The sequence below is a fragment of the Crocodylus porosus genome, unplaced genomic scaffold (genome assembly GCF_001723895.1).
Source record: "Crocodylus porosus isolate Cpor-Errol unplaced genomic scaffold, CroPor_comp1, whole genome shotgun sequence".
In the NCBI taxonomy this organism is placed as follows: domain Eukaryota; kingdom Metazoa; phylum Chordata; order Crocodylia; family Crocodylidae; genus Crocodylus; species Crocodylus porosus.
The window spans coordinates 7,211,762-7,233,644 of NW_017728949.1; the positions used below are offsets into that span (position 1 = coordinate 7,211,762).

Here is a 21,883-nt window from a genome sequence, read left to right on the forward strand (position 1 = left end):
CCTTAAAATCTATGCAAAGAAGTGCTTTTCTTTTCTAAAATATGATATGATGACTCAAAAGAACCAGATGTCCTAACAAAAATGATTGGTTACTGAGCTGTTCAAAGACAATGAAACATTAACTTCACAGCACATCAGTTCTGAATTACGTATCTTTGTCGAGCAGTTTTATGTAAGAGCTATGAAAACGGGAGAGCTAACCTATTTAAAAGTCTCATCTTTTCCAAAGTGAATAACCAGCTATAGTAATGATCTGGCTTATCTGCGATTGTTGGTATCCAAATAAGAAAAGGGTTGTTGATGCTGCTGATTTATAATCTTAGATGAAGTACTTCTATTAAATAATGAACACAATAGAACAAGAATCCTTGGTGATATTATTCCTGTAGTGGTGCTGCTCACCCGCATGGTTTTACCAGATCTCTCAGTATCTAGTGTTTTTCTTAGGTCCCAACTGGTGCAGTCAAGTGACTGCATGAAAATTTTGGCTTTCATCATTTCAAAAAATGAAGTTTCTAGCCCTCAGGCTTGCACAGACAAGCATGTAGAAGTGAGAGATTGCCTTGGAAAGGTCAAGAAACCAGAAGACAAATATGAACGAATCATACTCGATTTAAAAAAAATCTCATGGTTTTTGAAACGTAGGATTTCCAGTACTGTGGGTGGCTCTTGGAGAAACAGAGATTTCCTTTTGTCCATTTCCTGCAAATGCACCTCTGCTCCAACTTAACAAAACAAAACAAAACAAACATAGTTCATCCTTATTTCCTGCTCTCCATCTATATACATATACAGCACTGTCCAACTTTCACCGGCTATGCAGTTTTAAGAAGTCCAGATTAATAGAAGCAGAACCTCAAACAACATGAATTGTCACCACTGCTTTGCTATCAAGGAAGCCATAACAATACCAGCCAGTGGACCCTTCTCCTACACATGGCTAGTAGTTCTCTAGCACCAAGGTCTAGTTATATCCCTCACAGATTTGTAGCCAAACACATAATTTTTTAAACGTGGGACTGGCCCATACACAACCAGCTTCCTTGGATGTGCACGTTCTACTGACTTCAGGAGTCATGTTACTAAAGGGAACCAACCAGGGTTGGGGGAGAGAGAAGGGGTGGCATGCACGATAGCCACAACTACAGTGGTGGTGTGCTGCTGTGATCAGCACTGTGGCAGCGCTGCCCTGAGTACTGCAGTAGCTGCCCAAGGTGCAGGGTTGCCCAGCTATGCCTCTGCTTTAGGATAACTACTCACATGCTTAAAGTTAAGCATTTGCTTTGGTGCTTTACTGGACTGTGACTTCAGGGAATCAATGCAGATAAATAAGAGTGACAGAGACAGAAAACACAGCTAAAACTTTTAAACTTTAAATCACTCTGAACTGACACTAATGGTGATTTTATCAAGCTAATTTCCCCTTGTTAGTCAGCAATTTACAATTCCCTGGAAGTTGCTAGAGGCTAATGATTGATGATGAATGTAATTTTGTGTTCATTCAGTGCCACTCCCTTCCTTCTCTTGATAATTCTCCCGAGCACTTGGGGAAGGAAAAAAAAAAAGTTATCAGAAAATGGTGTTGAAATCAAGGCCTGCAGGATTACAGGAGAACCAAGCACACCTGTTCTGGCCAGCCAAAGGTCATCACCAGAGAAAAGGAGAATGATTTTACAACTGAAACCAATTCACTGTTCATTCTGTAATGCAATAATAAAGATCAGGTGGAGATAACTTAGTAAAATTAACTTATCACATAACTAAAAGAAAAAAATACATTTTGATGCAGAGGATGACGATCATAGAGCAGGCGTGGGCAAAATGGTGGATGCCGCCAGCAGCCAGACTCCATTTCCCAGCAGCCCTTGCCCATGTCGCTGTGGCTGGTTTCCAAGGAGACCCCAGGAATGGCAGTGCCATGACAGGCAGAGGATCACAGCTTTGCCCCAGCTCTGGACCGTGCTGTCACCAATGCAAGATCCCAGCCCTGGAGCGGTTCCCTGCTGAGCTGCACACTCTGCCAGTGCTGCTGGTGCTGGTTTCCATGGAAACCTTGGCCCTGCATGGTCACAGCCCTGCTGCTGGGGTTTCCATGGAAACTGGCTGTAGTGATGCAGGCAGGGGCTACTGGGAAATGGTGTCCACTGTAGGCGCGATCTGGCCCGTGGACTGGACTTTGCTTGCCCCTGTCAGTCACAGAATTGGAGAAAATGAGGGTTGGAAAGGACCTTGGGAGGTCACATCTAGTTTGCCCCCCTGCTCAGTGCAGGAACTAGATCAGCCCAGCCAAGGTTTTTTCTAGCCACGTTATAAACCTCCAAGAATGGAGATTTCACAACCTCGCTGGGTAACCTGTTCCAGTGCTTCACTATCCTCCTAGTGAGAGACAATTTTTCCTAATATCCAACCTGAACTTCCCTTGCTGCAACTTCAGACCACTGCTCCTTGTTCTGTCATCTGTCACCACTGAGAACAGTCCAGCTCCATCCTCTTTGGAACCAGCCTTCACATAGTTGAAAGCCACTATTAAATCCCCCGTCTTCTCTTCTCCAGACTAAATAAGTCCAGTTCCCTCAGCCTCTTCTTAGAAGTCATGTGCACCAGCCCCCTAACCATTTTTGTCGTCCTCTGCAAGACTCTCTTCAATTTGTCTACATCCTTTCTGTACTGGGGGGCCCAAAACTGGACATGGTACTTGTCTGATGATGATAATGCATGGGATATATCCATACTTCATTAAAGCTTTTGACACTGCTTCACATGGCATATGGCATCCTCTTAAGTAAGGTGATATGGCCTAGATCAGTGGTTAACTGGTGGTTGGCAAGTGCAGATACAGTGAAAAGTCTGGGTGGTCAACTACCCCCTCTGCTCTTTCCCCCAGCATTTCTGTGATGTCAGGCATCATCATGCTGAGTTTCACATATGCCACCTCTCCGGAATGGGAAACAGCAGCGCTGCCTTTAGGCACCACTGTAGGCAAGCTAGTTAGCTGTGCTGAGAAATCTCAGCTAATTGGCCCAGGAGCAGAGCCATGCTGCTCTGTCGTTTTTTGTTTCAGATCTAGCATCTGCATAGGTAGCTTGGGTGGCTCCAAGTATGCACACAAGAGGAACACAAGAGAAGTAGATGGTGGGACTTTGCGGAGAGCTAGGAAGGGGCTGGCTGTAAAGCAAATAATAGAGCTGGGAGACAAGTGGACTGTGGCAGTTCTTCACAGCAGGAGGCAGGGTGGCAGGTGTGGGTATGTGGACCACAAAGTCAGAAGAATGCTGGTATTTATATGACCAATTGAAAACCATAATTAAAGAGTAATTTTCAATGGTTCACTGTCACACTGGAAAAATGCATCAAGTGAGGTTTAGTAAGTGGAAGTCCAGGGTTCAGTACTATCCAACATTTTCATTAATGACACGGATGATCAATTAGAAAATACACTGATTAAATTTGCAGAAGATATGAAGCTGGAAGAGACTGCAAGCACTTTGGTGGACAGGGCTGGAATTCAAAAGGTTTTGACAACTTTGAGAAATTAAATAAATAGGATAGAATGCAGTAACAAATGAAACGTTAGTGTTTGGGGACACCAGCCTGGTGCCAACAGAGGGGGAGAAATACTGCTCTTAAGTAGAAGTAATCAACCACACAAAAGAGGGTTTTAAGGGTTATAGCAGATCACAATCTGAACAGGATCAGTAATGTTATGCTGTTGTAAAAAGCCAAAGTTACACTGGGATGCATAAACAGGAGTGTCATATGTAAGGCATATTAAGTCGTTCTTCCACTCTACTCAGCACTGAGGCAACCTCTGCTGGAAAACTGCCCAGAAAGATGGAAACTAATTTGGCAGAACCTGCATAACAGCACTAAAAAGAATCAGTGGTCTAGAAAACATTACCTACATGGGAAGATTGAAAAACCCGGGTTTGTTTAGGTTTCAGCAGTCTGAGGGGATCCATAACAGCCTTCAAATGCATAAAAGATGAAGTTTAGAAAACTTTCTCCATGTCCACTAGGGATGGGGCAAGCAGCAATAGGTTAAACTGCAAGAAGAAGTTAAGCTAGAACTAAGAAATTTTCTAACTGTAAAGTGAAGTACTGGAGTACAGATTACCTATGGAGGTCAAATAATCTCCATCACTGGAGGTTAAAAGCAGTTTAAACCAACATCAATCAGGAATGGTTCAGGGATAGGGGGATGGATCAGATGACCTCTCAAGGTCATTTCCAGATGTATAGTCTGTGATCATTCATTGTGTACTAGCTTTTAGGAGCAGACCCCAAATTAGGGGTCTAATAGCACCCCCAAATAGGCTGGGTGCTATACAAGCCTAGAACAAAAAGATAACCCTTGCTCCTAAGAGCCGATTACACTATATGGAAGTGTAAACAACGGTAACACAATGTGTAGATGAGACTAACAGGGTTCAATATTAAACCCTAAGGATGTCAATGCTTTTCAAAGATCACCACTTTTACTTCACCAATGATGCTTGCTTTGAAGCCCCAAGATCAGGCTACTGATAATAATGGATTGGATAATTAAAGCAGGCAAACAAGGCTGATCACATGTTACTTCTGGAGACAGGTTGGGATATTCTGTTCATCTTTGCTGAATGTTCAGGTTTTAGCAACCTTGTGGTACTGGGAAAGAACACAGACATTGACTTTCAATAGATACACATGCATGTTCAACAGTTGGAATATCTTTTTACCTCCTCCCCAGTGTCTTAAGGTGAATAACCTAAGGCTAGGAATCAGCACCAAGTTGTTTTGCGTTTTTCCCCCCGAAATGGATGAATATACGTTTGAACATTCAGCTGCCTAGAATACAGTACTTACTTTGGCAGTAAGCATTTCCACAGGTTCAGAAATACTAAAACATCAACACTATTTTACACTCCAACCACTGACTCCACATTCAATTCAGCACTGATTTCAAAGCCCCACATCTGGCTTTTAAAGGCTCTAAATGGCTGGGGCACCCCTATCCGACATATTTTCAGCCATGTTTTCATTGGTTTTTCTAGCTGCCCTACTGCCAATAAGGCATAGGCTCTTTGTTGGGGGTGCCTTTACACAATAGCAAAAAGCAATTATATACACACCATAGTAAAATGACTCATCTGCTACAACAACCAACTACCCCATAACTTAAATGCCATTAATAACTACAAGCCTAATTGGGAGAACAGCTCAATGGGTGAATGCGAGGTGATGTGATATGAATGAGAACTGAACTCCAAAAGAAAATCCTAACCCAGAAATATCAGAAGCTACAGATGCCAAAACACTACAAATTAAACTTTCAAATGACAGTCACCTGCATATAACTAATACTGTGGCTGTAGACTTAGTTTAAAAAAAAAAAAAAAAAAAAAAAGGAACTCTTTTCCCACCACACCTTTCCAGCAAACAGATTTGGTGCAGCTGTAGTTTGTAAAGGCAATGGGTAACACCTGTGTTAGGAGAGAGGGCATTTCTCACGCACATCCAAAACGGTGCCTCTTTTTGAAGCAGTCTTCAATGAAATATTTCTTTATGCTCCTCTCCTCAGATCCTTTTGTGACACCTCTGGCAAATAAAACGGTATTGTTGGAACTCACAGAAAGTAAAAGACAAGAGAGACATTTGTTGCTTTGAAGAAGACTGAGAACAGAATAAAAAAAAAAACAAAACAAAAACACAGAGGTTTTCAGGCAAGCACCTCTAGGCATATACATGACAGTGAGTCTGTGCATGTGCGAGCAAGGGTCCCTCTCTTTTGGGGTCAACTTTTTCCCTTCCATAGTCAGCCAGTTATTTCATTTCCCTTGATGGGCTTGGGTACAATACTTTACACTAGCTGCCCCCTGTCTTATTGCAAGGGATCTTTTCTAGGCTTCTTGGAGTCTCGACAAACACCTTCTCTCATTTAGGAATAACATCATGACCTCTCTTCCTTCTTGTAAAGAAGGTGCTGCAGACTTTACTGATCTTTAAGCAACAAGTAAGGTTGATGTTAAATGCCAAGTAGCACAGCTGTGGGGGTTGGGAAGCAGGGGGAGTGCGAGGAGCAGAGCAGGGGATGGACAGGAGAAAAGAATGAAAAAAAAAAAAATCAAGTGTCCAGACAGTAAAGAGTGATGCCTGAGGCTATCAAGCCTGCATTGTAGGGTTTTTGTTTTTCATTCTTACAAGGAGAATATGAAAAGGTTTGGGGCAATACTGTACAGCCCCCATGGATCTTTAGATGAAACACGCTTCCCATGACAAAGCCCAAATGCAGCCAATGAATCGGCAAAGCACCAACCACTACAGAGCCACCAGATCAGTGTTTCACCATCTTCAAGTGCTAGATTACATGGCTACTTGGCTCTTGCAATCATAGCCTCACTGCTAAACCTTTGTGTCTGACAGGGCTCCATTAACTTTGAGGAGACTTTGCATGGCTGTAAGGGTCCAGCAACGTAAATCTATGAATACACGTCATGAATAGAGTTAGAATCACAGCAGTTTCTATACACGAGATATTAAAAACAGTTCTGTCAACCTAGCTGCAAGATGTATACATTTTTCAAAAAGAACAACAACATGATATAATGTTGTTCAAGTTACTGTTCAATTTTCTTGGGGTCCCTACTCTTCACAAAGCTGCTGGTAGCCCTTGCTTGGCAAGGCATAAGACCATATTTCAAAGTGCACATCATCCACCACTGGGGGAAAATGCTCAGAAGTGTTCAGTGCCAAAAATACTGAGTTCTTTCGAAGAACTGTTCACTTGTTTGGATATGGATTCATAGATTGTAAGGGGCTGGAAAGGACCTCACAAGATAATTGGGTGCAGCCCCCCTACAGTAGGCAGGAAAAATAACTGGGGCCAGGTGACCCCAGCAAGGTGACCGTCCAGTTTCCTCTTGAAGATTTCCAGGATTGCACCACCTCTGAAAGGAGCTTATTCCTCAGTCTAGACAGCTTAACTGTGAAGAATTTTTTCCTAGTGTTCATCCTGGAATGGTCTTTCAGGAGTTTGTGGCCATTACTGCTCATTTTCCCCAGTGGTGTCCTGGTAAACGAACAGTGGTTCACCGAGCCCTTTATGTCTTCCCCTGATGTAGCAGAAAACTGCTACCAAGTCCCCTCTCAGCCTTCTCTTTTTTAGGCTGAAGAGACCCAAGTCCCTCAGCCTTTCCTTGCATGGCTTACCTTGCAAGTCTCTGATCATATGGGTGGCTCTTCTTTGGACTCTCAAGCTTTTCCACGTCCTTGATGAAGTGTGGTGCCCAGAACTGGATGCAGTACTTCAGCTGTGGTCTCACCCATGCTAAGTAAAGTGGAAGAATCACTTCCTTGGTTTTGCTGGAGATGCATCGGTTGATGCATACCAGAGTATTGTCTGCCCTGCTGGCTACAGCATTGCACTGATGGCTCATGTTCATACTGTGATCTATTACTACCCCCAGGTCCCTTTCAGTTGTGGTGCTAGTCAGTTTGGCACCACAAAGCATGTTGGGGATTGTTCAGGAAATAAAGTATATTTTGTACAGAGGTGTAGCATAGAAAAAAAATGCACCTGAGGCCTTCTACCTCCAACCTCACTCACCTCTCCCAACTCACTTTCAAGTGCAGAAACACAGGCAATCAGAGCTGCACGGTGTTATGGGAGTGCAACGTGTTCTACGGATCACAGTTCTCTAGAGTGGCACTGAAATTTGCTGCTGCTGTGGGGGGAATCTTTCACACGATTTTTGGTGTTGAAATCTATATCTGGAGGCCAAAAAAGAATAAATACTGGTTTTGGTGGCAACCCCCGCCCCCCACAAACTACGGGGTCCGTTCTTCCCAGCACCAGCAAAGTCAATTGCTGCTCTATAAAACCATGATTCCCAGATAGCCGTGAGTTCTATGACACGAAATACACTTGTTTTTATTTATTAAAAGAGCATTCAGATTGCAACATTTGGAAATGCTAGAATTCAGGTTTCCTATGCACTTAGAATTTAGCCCTCATGCATATGCATTATAATACTATCTTTAATTTTATGATCACGTTCAATTTTGGTCCACAGCATCTTATTTAATGCCAAGGATGTAGAAATAACCAGGATAAATTGTTTTCACCTTTCCTTTGCCTTTTTACAGTTAGCTAAATAGAACTATGGCTAAACAGAACTAGATTCTGCAGATCCATTTTTGTTGGTTTTTTGTTTTTGTTTTTAATTCTTTGAATTATGGTAGTGCCTTGAGAGTCCTAAATGAGACCAGGTCCCCAGGGTGCTAGGTGTTACACAAACTCACTGCAAAAGACAATACCTGCTCCAAACTCTGATAATATAAGTAGATGAGACAAAGGGTAGATGAAAGGAAGAAGCTTTAGACACATTTTACAAATGGGGAACAAAGAGAGGAATTCACTCATTCAGGGTCCCCAGGGAATCTGTGGTAGAGCTGAGAAATGAACACAAAGCTTAGTCTAGTGCCGTAACTGTCAGACCATTCTTGTAATTTTATAAGCTGATTTTTATTTTGTTCATAAGACAACTTACTTTGTGCCAGATCTTGCAGTCCCTTAAAACCCAGGTGACTAATCCTTTGAAGACAATGAAATTACATGCGTGAACAAGTGTTTGAAGGATTGGGCTCTATGCTATCTAGAAGTCTGTAAGAGAGACAGTGTAAAAGAAAGAAAAGCCTGGACAATTCATTTTACTTTTAAAACTATGTCCTATGTGCATTTTCCATTAAGAGTACTCAGGCACCCACCTGTGGCTGTCTATGAAAAACTCAAAACTGCTAAGCAGTGCAGCTTAAGTGAGCCATTTCTAGAGAATACAACTCATTTGCAGTCTTGTTTTGGGTATGTGTGTGTATGCATGTTTTCTGAATTGCCTGGCTGCGGATAACAAACACATAGGCACCCTTCAAAACTGAAGCTGTTAACAGAACCAAAGAAAAGAAAATGTACTAGTTTGCATTCACTTACCAAACAAAAAGCTGCCCAAAGCAATTAGTGCCCCATGCACATGCGCAACAATACTGTTACAGTTGCTTAGGAACCAATTGGAAAAGCAGGCTGGAGAGGAAAAGGGACTCAAATACAGCACATGAATGGAGTAACTTGGCACTAACATGGGCATCAATTTGCCTTTGCTCAAGGAGCTTGTTTGAACAGTGCCTTCTTTCCTTTGCCTTTCATATTTCTTTTCCTTAGCCAGTCAGCCCTACCTAGGTAGCACAATTTTTTTATACATTATTTGACAACTCTCCTAAAACTCCAGGCCAGCCTTTAAAAAAAAAAAAAAAAAAATGTATAGTGACAGATAGCAGACTTGATAGCAAGCTGCTGGTAGAGCATAGGATGGAATCAGCACACAGCTGCCAACCTTCATAATTTTGGTGCTAATCTCAGGTTATTTTGTAATTTTCTTTAAGGCCTCAGCTTTGGGAATCCTGTGATTCTCAGCTTTTATGAAAAAAGGAAGGGGGTAGAATTTCCACCGTCTTCACAGTTATGCAGGAAAGCTTGAAGGCATGACCTGAGCACATCCTGGAACTTCAAAAGCTAGAAAAGGAAAAACCCAACATTTTTTTTAAACTCATATTTAAGGAAATTGCATGATTTCTAAATGACTGGCATTTGCAGTGTTGTCACCTCAGAACAAGGGAGAATTTTCTGCAGTATGAGGGCATTTGGTTTCTGGGGAGCTCTGGGTAGGAAAGGAGTGGGGGCACAGATGCCGGTGTTTGGCCCAAGGAGTGATTTTGCACTTAAGGCAAGGGGAAGGTGGAAAGGTCTCAGTGGGGCTGGCAGGTAGTACTATATAAATGTATTTGGTTTGGGAAAGAAGAGAGGCAAAGAAAGCAGGCAGCCAAGGGGACTTACAGATAAGTAAGTGCACTATGTTCAGCCAGTAGGGTGGTGCAAGCTATGAAAAGGTGGTGCAGAGGCAGGAAATAAATTGGAGGTCAAAATATTGGTGAGGCCAGGTCCTGGTTACCCTTGTGACATCGCTGTAACACAACTGTGGACATGAGAAACACTGGTAAACTGGTGAAGTGACCTGCTTGTCTAATATTTGCTAGCTTGGGCCCAATCTCTGATTTTAGAGAGAAGCAGGTTTTGGGAGAGTTTGGGTAATACCTTTTATTGGACCAACTATATAGCTGGGTGAGCTGTTAGACAAACTTTTGGGAATCAAGTGCCCTTCATCAGGGCATAGCTAACCTTCTAGCTAACCTTATTTTCACAGTAAAGTCAGTCAAATCAGCCTTTAAATTACTCTGTTCTAAAAATCTTTCCCTTTCCAGAAAAATCAGTGTATGAAAGGGATATATTCCAATTCTTTCCTGCTGTATTACCTGGTCACAATTTTCTTTTGCACAGACAACATACCCAAAGTTTGGTCCAGATGATTTTGACTGCGTACAACAGATTAATGTGAAATCAGATTGTTGAAAGAGCCCAGATCAGGTGCCTAAATAAAAGCAATGGATTTTTTTTTTTAAGCAGCAATCTCCATTTCTGGCCAGATTTTTGAGAGATCAGCATCCAATGTACCAAGCTTTCTTGCAAATCTGACCCTAAATTACTAATGCAGCTCAGTAGAGCTCACATTATGGAGAGATCATCCAGCATAAAGCAAAAGAAAGGCCAATGAAACGAAGATGAAAGATAATACCTTGATGGATGTACGTCAGTGGTGCCAAGAGAATTTCTGGAAGTGTTCTAAACTGCATATTTTAATATCTTCACCTAGCATATATCTTAAAGATTTCCACAAAGACTCAAGTCCATTTTTCTCCAATGGCAGCATAGCCATAACACAGTAAGCTCACAACCCTGCAAAGATTTTCACATATGCTTAATTTTATGCGCTGTGCAGAGTCCCATGCACTTTATACTATGGGTGAACTTAAACATGTGCATAAGTCAACAGTTAAAAATTCCAAAGGTATCTAAAGTGGTTGATATAGCCAAGCCTATTCTATGGAACTTCTCATTTAAATCTGTTTTCTGGGATTAGAAAGGTTATACCTTAGTTGATCCACAAAGCAAATTAAACTTTGCAAAGGTAAAGTAGCTTTTCCTGAAAACTGTCTGCAATCACAAAAGAACCATTTTCAATAATTCTAAAATATATACACACAGAGATACATAGCAGCCAAAGCCAGTTGCCCAGCCCTTAACTAGTTAGACAAGTGAGTAGTCCTAAGACAAAGCCATTCACATGGGCAAGTGCTGGCAAGAGCAGGACTTGATTAACTGAGTTTACCTAATTAGAAAGAGAAAACCCTTACAAAAGAATACCCCACTCAGAACGAGTAGTAGATCTCCATCAAAACACTTGCAGAGCAAGTTGCTACTCATGAGCTTTACTGCAGAGGGGACTAATTAGCTCCTCAGTAAATCACAGAATCAATGAGTCGGAAGGGACCTAGACAGATCATCTAGTCCAACCCCCTGCCATGGGCAGGAAGGAGCACTGGGGGTGGGAGGGGTCATAAAGTGTCACAATACATATGCCTTGGTATTACAGCATAGTAAATTAACTTCACTGTAGGACAGTACTGTTGGGTACAGTACTAGCCTATGGCGGAGTAATTTAGTACACTGAAACACGTGTACACTGTGACAAAGGCTGGCTGCGGCATGAGGGTACTGAAGTATGGGGGCTGCCTGCCAGGTAGCTCTGCACTGTAGCACCCTCATGCCCCAGCCAACCCTTCTGCCACCACCCAGGGCATTTATTGCATCACACCAACAGCATGTGTAGATGCACTCACAGCATGACTATGCATGGCAGACTAACAAACTCATTTTTTCCTGATTCAATCAATTAGTGTTTCTCTAGGTAATTCATCAAATTTACAACATCAAGTTTTCAAGAGTTGTCCCAAGTCTTAAAAAACATAAGTGAAGATACAGATAGCTGAACAACTATGAGGGGCTGCAGTTGGTTCAATAAAAGGTACCAGTCACAAAAATCCTAGCCCATAAAGGTCTTACATTTTTACTTCTTGACCCCCTCATTTCAGGAGAAGAGAAATAAACCTTTCACCACATTAAACCCGAGTAAGTAATATTAGAATAAATCAAGGGGTAGCCCCAGGTTACTGACGAGACAGACAATAATATTTCTACAGCTCCCTCTTATGATCAGGGGTATTAAAACATATTTTGAGACATTTTGGTAAATAAATGAGTGACCCAATAAGATTTTTTTTTTTTTTGGTACAAAGCTTGGAACAAGTTTTAAACTAGACACAATAAAAAAAACAGACAGATCTTTAAGCAGTGCAAATTGTCACCGCTCCAGGGAAGTCAGAGCTGTGACAATTTACACTGCCTGTAGGTGTTTATGTTTAAAGACGAATAAGGCTATTATATCACCAATTAGTATTAAAGGGCTACTGAAAGAAACAGAATTATGTAATTTAGAAAGAGCCTTGATAAGTTTTAATGTAAAAGTATGGGCGGGGGGCACGAAGAGAGAGAAGGAGAACGAAGACAGAGGAATCAACTATAAAATTGCAAGAGACATCCAATATGATGGACCAGTTTTCATTTTGCTACTTCTGGCTTCAAGCCTTTGTTAAACTATACACAGTTGTACAGTTCAATCCTCCCAAGAGAAGCTGTAGAATGGAAATACCATTTAGGAGCTTGTAACTTTGTGAGTCTACCCTTATAAAAGCTAAAACAGCAAACAGTTGTTCTGTATTGTTGAGCAGGATGTAAGGAGACTGCCAAGCACAGCCCACTAGCCCGCTAATTAAGTGAACTGATTGTGTTTGTTTTGGAGCCGTTTGCCAACAAAGGAATGTGTCATGCTGATTAGTGAGGGAAGGGTATGTAATATATGTGTAGTCAAAGCCAGATGAGTGCATAATCCAGGTATTCACTCTGTTTGCTCAAGGACTGACAGAAATGAATGCTGTGCAAATAACCTGACCAAAGAGAAACTCCAGCCCTTTAAGAGAAGTCCCTCATGCTTCTCTCTTTTCTCTCAGGCACATCCATCCACAACAAAGGCTAACCTGCTTGAATTTCGACTCAGGACAGCTCCAAAAATGACAGAGAGAACAAGAGACTTTCCTCTGTCTCAGCTGCTGGACAGACTATTTTATGCCATCAGATAGTTGAAGTCTAGCTGGGAACCTCCCAATCAAACCAATCCCCAGAAAAGCAAGAGCTCTCATTTAGGAAGGAGAAAGGTTGGGGCAAAACAGCTCAACATATCAATCAGGACTCAAGAACACCCTTTGCTTTCCAGCCATTCAACAGCGAGATGAGCATAGGAGCTTCTGAATAGAGAACAAATAACTTTTGCCCTGCAGCGCAAATCACTTTGTAACTGGGTTTCTATACTAAATTTTATAAAAAGAAACTAACATAATATGAAGGTCTGAAGTTTGGCCTGGGTTACACAGACAATCCCACTGATTTTACTGACAATGCACTGGAGCAGCTGGGAGTAGAGTCTGGTCCTTCAGGACACTCATTACCACATTTTCAGCCTGACCCGCGCTACTGACAATGCCTGCGGAAAAACTGGCCACGCCCTCATTTTCAAACAATTCAGCTGGCCAAATCAGTAAAACCAGCTATGAGCTCTAAATTAGCTGGATAGCATCAGACCTGGAAAGAAAATTAGGCCTTCATTTTAAAGTGGCCATTCTCTTCTTCACCACAGAGTTGCAGCTAGAGCACTCAAAGTGTCTAGAGCTTGTTAGGTACTATGAGCTATATCATATCTATGTAGATGAATCCCCTAGCAACATATCTAAGGTACATTTAAGTGCACAGCAACAGATGATTTAGGAGGCATGTAGAATAGAATATATAGAACCTCATATTTTTATTTATATATATATATATATTAGCTATAGCTATGTCTTCACAGCTATAGCTACAGCTAGCTAGCTATATATAAAAAATATGAGGTTCTGTATATTCTATTCTACATGCCTCCTAAATCATCTGTTGCTGTGCACTTAAATGTACCTTAGATATGTTGCTATATATAGATAGCATATAGCACTTAGCACCTCATATTAAGTCTATCCCTGGGGTATCTGAGTGGCTGGGTCAGAGATCATCATCAGGTGAAGGAATCCTGGCTCTCTCAGATTTTAAAAAATTCCCAATTTTCAGGTTTAAAAAAGGAACCCCAAATCCACATTTTTCCATGATTAAAACAAAACACACACACAGGTGCGCACAAAACATTAGCGGTGTTTCATTTTAATCACAGAAAAATGTGGATTTCGGGTTACTTTTTTCAATCCCAAAATTGGGGATTTTTTAAGTCAGAGAAAACCAGGATCCCTGGCATGTGTACTAGAGAGAGACACACACAAAAAAACCTTGAACTCTTTCCCCTGGGCTTATTGGCTATATGTACTGCTGGAGCCAAAATGGCTAACTCAAATTCTCTTGTTCTATCATTTCTCTCTGCTTGCTTGAAGAGTAGGGTAGAAGTATGAAATTAAATGGTCTAATTAGTTTCACATTGCTACTCTGCTCCAGACTGGATAGGGGAAAAGGGACTGTTGGTCATGCAATCAGGCAACTAATGAGGAAAGGAAATGGAGAGGCTGTGCCCAGGGAAAAAAGCAAGATTTAGCAATGATGCTAGCAAAAGGGCTGAACAGTGAAAAATAAAAGGAGAGAACTGTCATTGCCCTTTCTCCGTGACTAATTAAAAGTGATATAGAAGAAAGCTTCCTTTGGCCTAGTATCGGCAATTATTTTGCATTAGTTGCGTTGTGGAACTTGAAACAAAAATAATTCTTGACCTCTGATTTGTGCACAAATAGAAGAGAAGCACTTCCATGTGATCATCAACAGACCAGTGGCAAACACTTCATGTTTCAGGAAGGTTTTAATAAAAACTACTGTAGAGTGTATAGTCTCTTATTTCAATTGCCAGGTTAGGGATAATATATCCCCCAACACTTTTGTGGTCAACCAAAAATTTAATACGCAAATCCAGCACATACTTCAGTTCAGCATTGCTATCCAAATATTTTACTTGTACTCATTAGGCTTTTTGGGATAACTTAAAAGGTCCTGTATAGTCATCTTAGACTTTCTCTTTTCTATGTGTTCTTTCTTGCACACCATTTATAGAACTCAACTGTACACCTTGTTTAATTTATGTCCAGTGTTTTGTCTCTACAGTTCTTGGAATCTGAAGTCAGAGAAGGAATGTGCAAATAGTTTTTAAAAGACATGTCAGACTTGAAATCCCCCAAAGGCTGGCCTTGGCCACTCCTGGCACAGAAATCTTTGTCAGCTCAAGAGTCTCAGATTCTTATATTTAGCAAGCAGATCCAGATCACCTCTGGAGTAGGTTCTCCTTCCTTTCTTGGCTTCAATCCTGCTACTTTATTCTCAGTACAATGAGAATAAAATGACAGCCTAACTGAAAATGCCAGATTGTGTGTAGGTGTGTGCACACGTGTGTAAAAGATGGCTGCTGGAGGTACTTTCTTTCTGGTGGGTAAAAAAACCCGGAGTCATTATCTTCTGTGGTTATCAGTGGGGAGAGGGTGGGGCGGGAGTAGGAACACTGCTCCAGTCTCCTGGTCCAGTTTCACTTTGGGTTATTGCATTCTGCATTCTTCTGTTTTAACTGGACACACTGTTCTTCCTCACTTCCTGTCCTTAACCTTACTTAATTAATTGATAAATAGCTGCTGCATTCCAGTAAGGAACAGCTTTGCATGCATCTAAAGTAAGTGTGTAAAAGTCAGAATTAGGTCCTACATACATGCCTCTACACACAGTAGATTATCAGTCATATCTAATATTGAAGGTACAATATATTGCAGGAACAGTGAAATCAGAGTGAAGTCAGACCCAGTCATACAGAAAGCACCTTTGGTTCTGGGCCTTGTGCAAACTCAGAAATGCTCATTTGGATGGCATGTGCTCATGTTGGCAGGCAGCCCCGATGGCTTTCATCTTCTGGAACGTGGGTGACAGGACCTACAAGGCTTTAAAAAAATGCCTGACTGTAGGTCTGTGGCTTTTTTAATCTAGTCAAATGGGGAAGTGGCCCTCTCCATTTATCTTCATATGTCACCGCCTCAGGAACATACTCCTCCTGCCCACCCCACCCATGCCCTCTGTCCCTTTGTCCCCCTGCCTTCTACCCCTGCTGTTGGAAAGGAATGTCGTTTGACCTGAATTTAAGAGGATAAAATTCATAACTAAAACCTATAAACAGCAATATACTGTACCTGCTTGTGGACATATCCTCAAAGGGGTAAAGGATCTCCCCGTTGTTGCAAATCTCACAGATAAAGCCCTTCTGGCTACAAAGGCTGCAGTTGTACACATGAGAAGTAGCAAACTTGATAACCTTCCCCAAGAAAGGAGCCAGCTTTCCTTCAATAACCTGCAAGAAGACGACAACATTCACAACCCATAACATAGCAGGACTCCTTGAAACAATGAAAGATTTGAAAGCTTCCATTAATTTAAGGAAATAATAATGTATAGCACATTAAAATAATCTGAGTACAATTCCACAACAGCTGAAAATCACAAATAAGATTAATGGATAATGAACAGACAGTGACCAATAAACAGAGAACTTGTGTGATCATTTTCTTTTGAACATACATTGCAAAGTTCTTACTGAGTGGTGAATAATTTTAAACACTCCAGTGTTCAACCACCAAGGCAGGATAGGGTAAGAGAGTTTAAATCTTTCACATAAATACAAATGTAGAATGATCCAGCACATTTATGAAAACTGCCTTATTTTCGCTCTCTATCCAATATGCCAATTATGTTTCAAAATGAAAATCATGTAGCCGTGCACCAAAACTTATTCTTTCTGATAAAATGAGTTTCTAGTTTTAAGGCAGGTTTTATTTTACAATGATGTCCATTAAAATAATCTATTCATTCATTTCCACAATGAGATGAAATTTTGAAATCCAATAAAGGAAACTACGCTTTTCCCTTCAGGAACCAGCTCTCAAATCAAAAAGTCTCCCACCACTCCACTATCAGACTATTGTCAGAAGCGATTTGCACTCCCTCTATTGGTGTGAAAAAACATGTAGTGTAGATTAAGCTGCTAGCCACAACATTCATCTAGATTTCTGACTCAGTAACAATGTCTCAATGAGGGTGCTATTCATGCAAAATACTTCTTATTCAGACAAAACTTCCATTGACTTTAAGGAATTCTGCTGGTGTAAAGAATAATGAACACAGAATAAGTCCCTAAGTATGTATTCTTTCTTTCTGCTCTTCCTGTGGTCTGAATGGTAGCTTGAAAGTTTATCAACAGAAATTTCTTGGGGTTTGATAGTGACCTACAGTTAATGAGAATGTAATAACAACTGTTCAAAGGACTGTGCCAAAGACATACCCCAAAGAGATGGAGTCAGACTTTAATAAGTGCATAAATGGGCAGGTTTGGTTCACTTGGAGTTTCAACATATTTCTCCCCATCGGTTTTGTGCTATGAGTTTCACTAGCCATTTTGGGTGGGTACAAGTGCAACACAGAAAGTGCAGGTCAAAGCCAAGCTGCTGGTCAATACAAATTTCAAGAGAATTTTTCAGCTACATTTAGCATAAATAGAAGTTTTCTTTTTAAAGTAACATCCTCTTCCATTTCCCAGTTGACATCACCATCCCAGGGAGTGTGCAATTGGGAAAGGAAGTTCCTGAGTAGTGATAGTATGCAGTACTGAAACATGTCCTCTCCTTGCCTGGAGCTCTGCACTGCTGAGAGCATCTGCGACAACAGGAAGCAGCAGTGTTATTGCTAGTATTACAGAGAAGACATCTGCTCCTGGTAGAGGAAAAATGATGTTTCTATTGCATCCTGGCATAGGAAGATTCCCATATACTAGAACATAAACAATTCAGAGATGTCACTGCATGTAACAGAAAATTCTGCATCAATTCAGTTAAGCCTGTTTTTAATATTAACCCCTTCCTTGCGCCCACATAGCCACTCACTTAACAGTGCCCTTTTTAACAGAAGTCAGGAAACAGTGGTACACGTGAGCCTAGAGCCGTAGCTTGCTGGTGGAAATCATATATCCTCCTCATGGATGAAGACGACAAGCATACTCATCTCCCCAATACAAAATACTTTCAGGTCTAGGGATGAAAAGGATCTTGCCATTACCCCATGTTCACATGGCAAGTGTGAACAAAGACATTTTATTACTCCACAGTTTGTCATCCTGTGTTTGGCTTTTGTATACTGTATAATGCAGGTCAAAGGATCCAGTGCACCAAGGCCATTAACTAGCTGGAAATTTGGGCATGGGGCAGAGGGGATAGGGACGGAGAAGAGATGGAGGAGGTGGGGAGGAGGGCATGGTATAAATGCAGTCACAGGCTCAGCATCCAAACCCATCCCTGGATAATTTTGACCATTTTAGCTCTTTTGGCCCCACTATGCCAGGCAGGCCAAAGGAACTCAGATCAAAATACCAATCCACCCTATATCCACTTCACAAAGGCAGTGTGTTTAGGTTTTAAATCAGTACCAGTGTCAAGGTCAGCAGTCCTTCAAAACTTCTCCTTCTGATATAAGACTAATCTGAACTGTATTATTTTAATTCTGTATGTGTGATGAACTAGGATCTGGATAAAATAAAAGACAGTTTTCTGACTAAGATAAACTTACACTAGACAGAACACTTAGAGGTGAGTAACATCTGAATTTTATTTATGCATTACTGATTATTTATATTCTAGTACAGTCTTCTGGCCCTACTGAGTTCATGGCCACAGTGTTAGGTGCTATACAAGCACAATAATAAAATGCCTCTCTAAAGAGATTACAGCTTAAATAGACAAGACTGGCAAAGGGTGGGAAATAAGGAAGTATTATTATGCCCAGCACATGGAGGCAAAGAGAAAGTAAATCACACTGAACCTGTGACAGAATTGCTAAACATGCATCTTTTGAATCTCTGTTTATAACCACATATGTACGCCATTATATTTTCAAAAATATATGTAAAAGGTCATGCTATGGTGTGAGGAATTAATTTTAATGGCAGACCAAGTCTGTCAAGATTTGCACCGCCTCCCCGACACAAGCTAGATGGCCAGAAAGATTGGGGGGGGTGGGGAGAATGCATTTACGTGTCCATTTTCCATGATTTTTTTTCCTTGTAATAGCAGAGCATTGGGTTGATGTGCTATTCTGGAGTATACAAATGCTACCGCAGACACACACGGAAGTTCTCATCTTCAAAAGAAACATGCACAGCAATTTAGAATGCAAATTACAGGCCATTTTACCGTGTATTAGGACAAGAACAAAATGCAACATCAGACTAATGGTGATGCATTGCTATTTTTAGTATCTGCAAATTCCATGTCATTTTACTTTAACAGAGACTTCAGGCACCATTACTGATCAGCAAATAGGACTTCTTGCAAATTTTCATTATAATGCTTGTGCCTCATGAGAATGCAAACTTGATCTCTATATTTCTCCCTTCCAAGCAGGAGAGTTGATTTTTAATTACTGGCCACAGAGAATAGTTTCAGTGGAATGCTCCTCTAGCAGGTATTTTGTGGCTTAGGGAGAAGCACAGAACCGGTAATCAAGAATGAAAAATCCCTTCCTTCCGAGCACTCTTTTGAAACGGAGTGGGCCCGGAGTGCTGGTTATTATACATCCCAGCCACAGGAAGAGAGAATCCCAGGGTGACAGTACTATGAGAAGACAATGAAATCAGAAGCTGAGCTTCACGGGAACACAGATAAGAAGACAGGATGCTCATTTGTTTTAATGAACCTAACACATTAACAACCAGGTGAGCGCAGTATATTTCCCTTTCAGTCCAATGGAAACTGGGGTTCTCAGGCCTGAGGAGCCAAAAGTGTGTAAGGTTGCTATGCAATTTTTTCTAGCTAAGAGAGCCTGCTTGTTCCCCCGGCCCCTCCAAGAATGAGAAGACACAGTGGCTAAAGAATATCTAGTTCTAGGTTTAATTACTAGTAACTACTACTGCAGTGAAACTTTCCCAGGACAGTGCAGTGGCAAGGAAGGGCTATTCTCTGAGCAGCACATCAGGGTAGCTTCCATGACTTTTGAAACGATCATTCTTGTTTTACTTGCATCCTTGGACATTAAAATTATGTTTAAAAAAAACAGGTCAAGTGCGCCTGGATATTACTCATGTGTGGTACATTGTCATATTCAACAGCTGCAGCCAACAATGGGCTACAGCAGGGATGCTCAACCTCTGGCCTGCAAGCCAGATGTGGCCCTCAGAGCCATCACATCTGGCCCGTGGGGCTCCCCAGCATTTGGAAATCAGGTGGTGGGGAAGCAGCGACAATTAATACTGCCACCCTGTCCTCTTGACAGATTCCCAACCCCAGGTGGCTGGTCGGACTTGGGTCACACTCCACGCCCCTGTATCTGAAGCAAGGCTGGGCCACGCCACCTTGCCTCACCCACAGGGCTAGGCTGAAGCCAGGCCATGCCTCATAGGGCTGGGCCACAACTCCTTCACCCCACAGGGCTGGGTTATATCGACTTCCCCTGCAGAGTTGGTTGGGGCTGGGGGTGGGGCATTCCTCCCCAACCCCTGAGCTGTGCCCTATTGAGGCTGGTTCACACATCCTCCCCCTGCTCCCAAAAGGTAGATTAGGGTGAGGCCATGCCCCCTCTGCCATCCCCCATGGGGCCAGGTTACATCCCCTTTCCCTTTCCCTGAGGGTACCCCCCTATGCATGGAAGGATGGTGCCTGTCATGCTTGTCCCAGGTGCTGGATCAGGACCACCAGCCAGATCTAGCCCAGGCAATGCCCATATGGCCCATCAGGGAAAAAGGTTGAGCACCACTGGTGTACAGGATTGCAAAAAAGGCACTCATCACCTATTTCAGTTCTCCTTTTGTAAGCTCCTTTGTCCACCTACAACATGTACACACTTTGAAAGGGAAAGCACAAATATTGGGAGAAAAGGGCTGGGGGAAAACGGGATGCACAGCAATACCAGCATGCCATACATAGCAGTGGCAGCTCCAGCATGGGGCACGCTGTGGGGGCTGGAGCTGCTGCTGTATGCTGCAGGTCAGAGCCAGAGCAGATGCCACTGCCATCACATGCTGCAAGGTCAGAGCTAGTGCTGCAGCTGCCCCACTGCATGCTTCAGGGCGCAGTTGGAGCTGCTGCTGTTATTTCCTCATGCCCCAGGCTGGATACCTCAAGGAGCCACACAGTACAGATCCAACCCAGGCCACAAAGTGAGTTCATACCTGCAAGTTAAGGGAATTGTATGTGTGTTCTGGATAAATACATAAGTAGCACACTGAAATTGATTTAGATGACCATTTAAACACCCAAGCCATAGAGGAAAAGTAAGGAAATCATGAAGACATAATTCAAACCCTTGTCTTCCCTCTGTGCCAGGAGTGGGAAAAACATGGCTCACGGGCTGTATCCAGCCCACCAACTGATCCTATATATGGCCCACTGGCCACCGACAGGAGCCTGAGGAGGGAAGATACCACCCCCACACCCAGCTTCCTGTAAGAGTTGTGGCTGCGCAGTCCTGGCACCGCAGTTGCTGGCAGCCAGCCCCACATGGGATGGGGTGCGATGCACCTCAGAGTAGTTGTTGCACCTGCCTGCGGCGGTGAGCCCCTACCATCGCGGCACCATTAGGAGGCGAGTCCATGCTAGTTGCTGGGGTAGGCTCAGCCCAGGGCGGCCATCTCTGACTTCCTCGGCGCAGCATAATGGCAGGGGCTCATCACAGCAGGCAGGTGGGCAGCATGACTACTCAGGGCTCTGCACTGTGCCCCATCCCATGTGGGCTGAGCTGCTGGTGGCTGCGGTGCCAGGACTGTGCAGAGCCAACAGGAAGCCAGGTGGGGCAGTGGATGCAGGGGGG

The 21,883-nt window shown here is 42.5% G+C and overlaps 1 protein-coding gene across 1 annotated transcript in view; it reads right to left on the reverse strand.

Annotated features, from left to right (window-relative positions):
• PLEKHM3 (pleckstrin homology domain containing M3) overlaps positions 1 to 21,883 on the reverse strand; it is a 117,355-nt gene that overhangs the window by 8,788 nt on the left and 86,684 nt on the right. Inside the window, exon 7 of the mRNA XM_019554094.1 lies at positions 16,228 to 16,385. Within this exon, the coding sequence (XP_019409639.1) occupies positions 16,228 to 16,385 (158 nt within the window). The remainder of the gene's footprint in view (positions 1 to 16,227; positions 16,386 to 21,883) is intronic.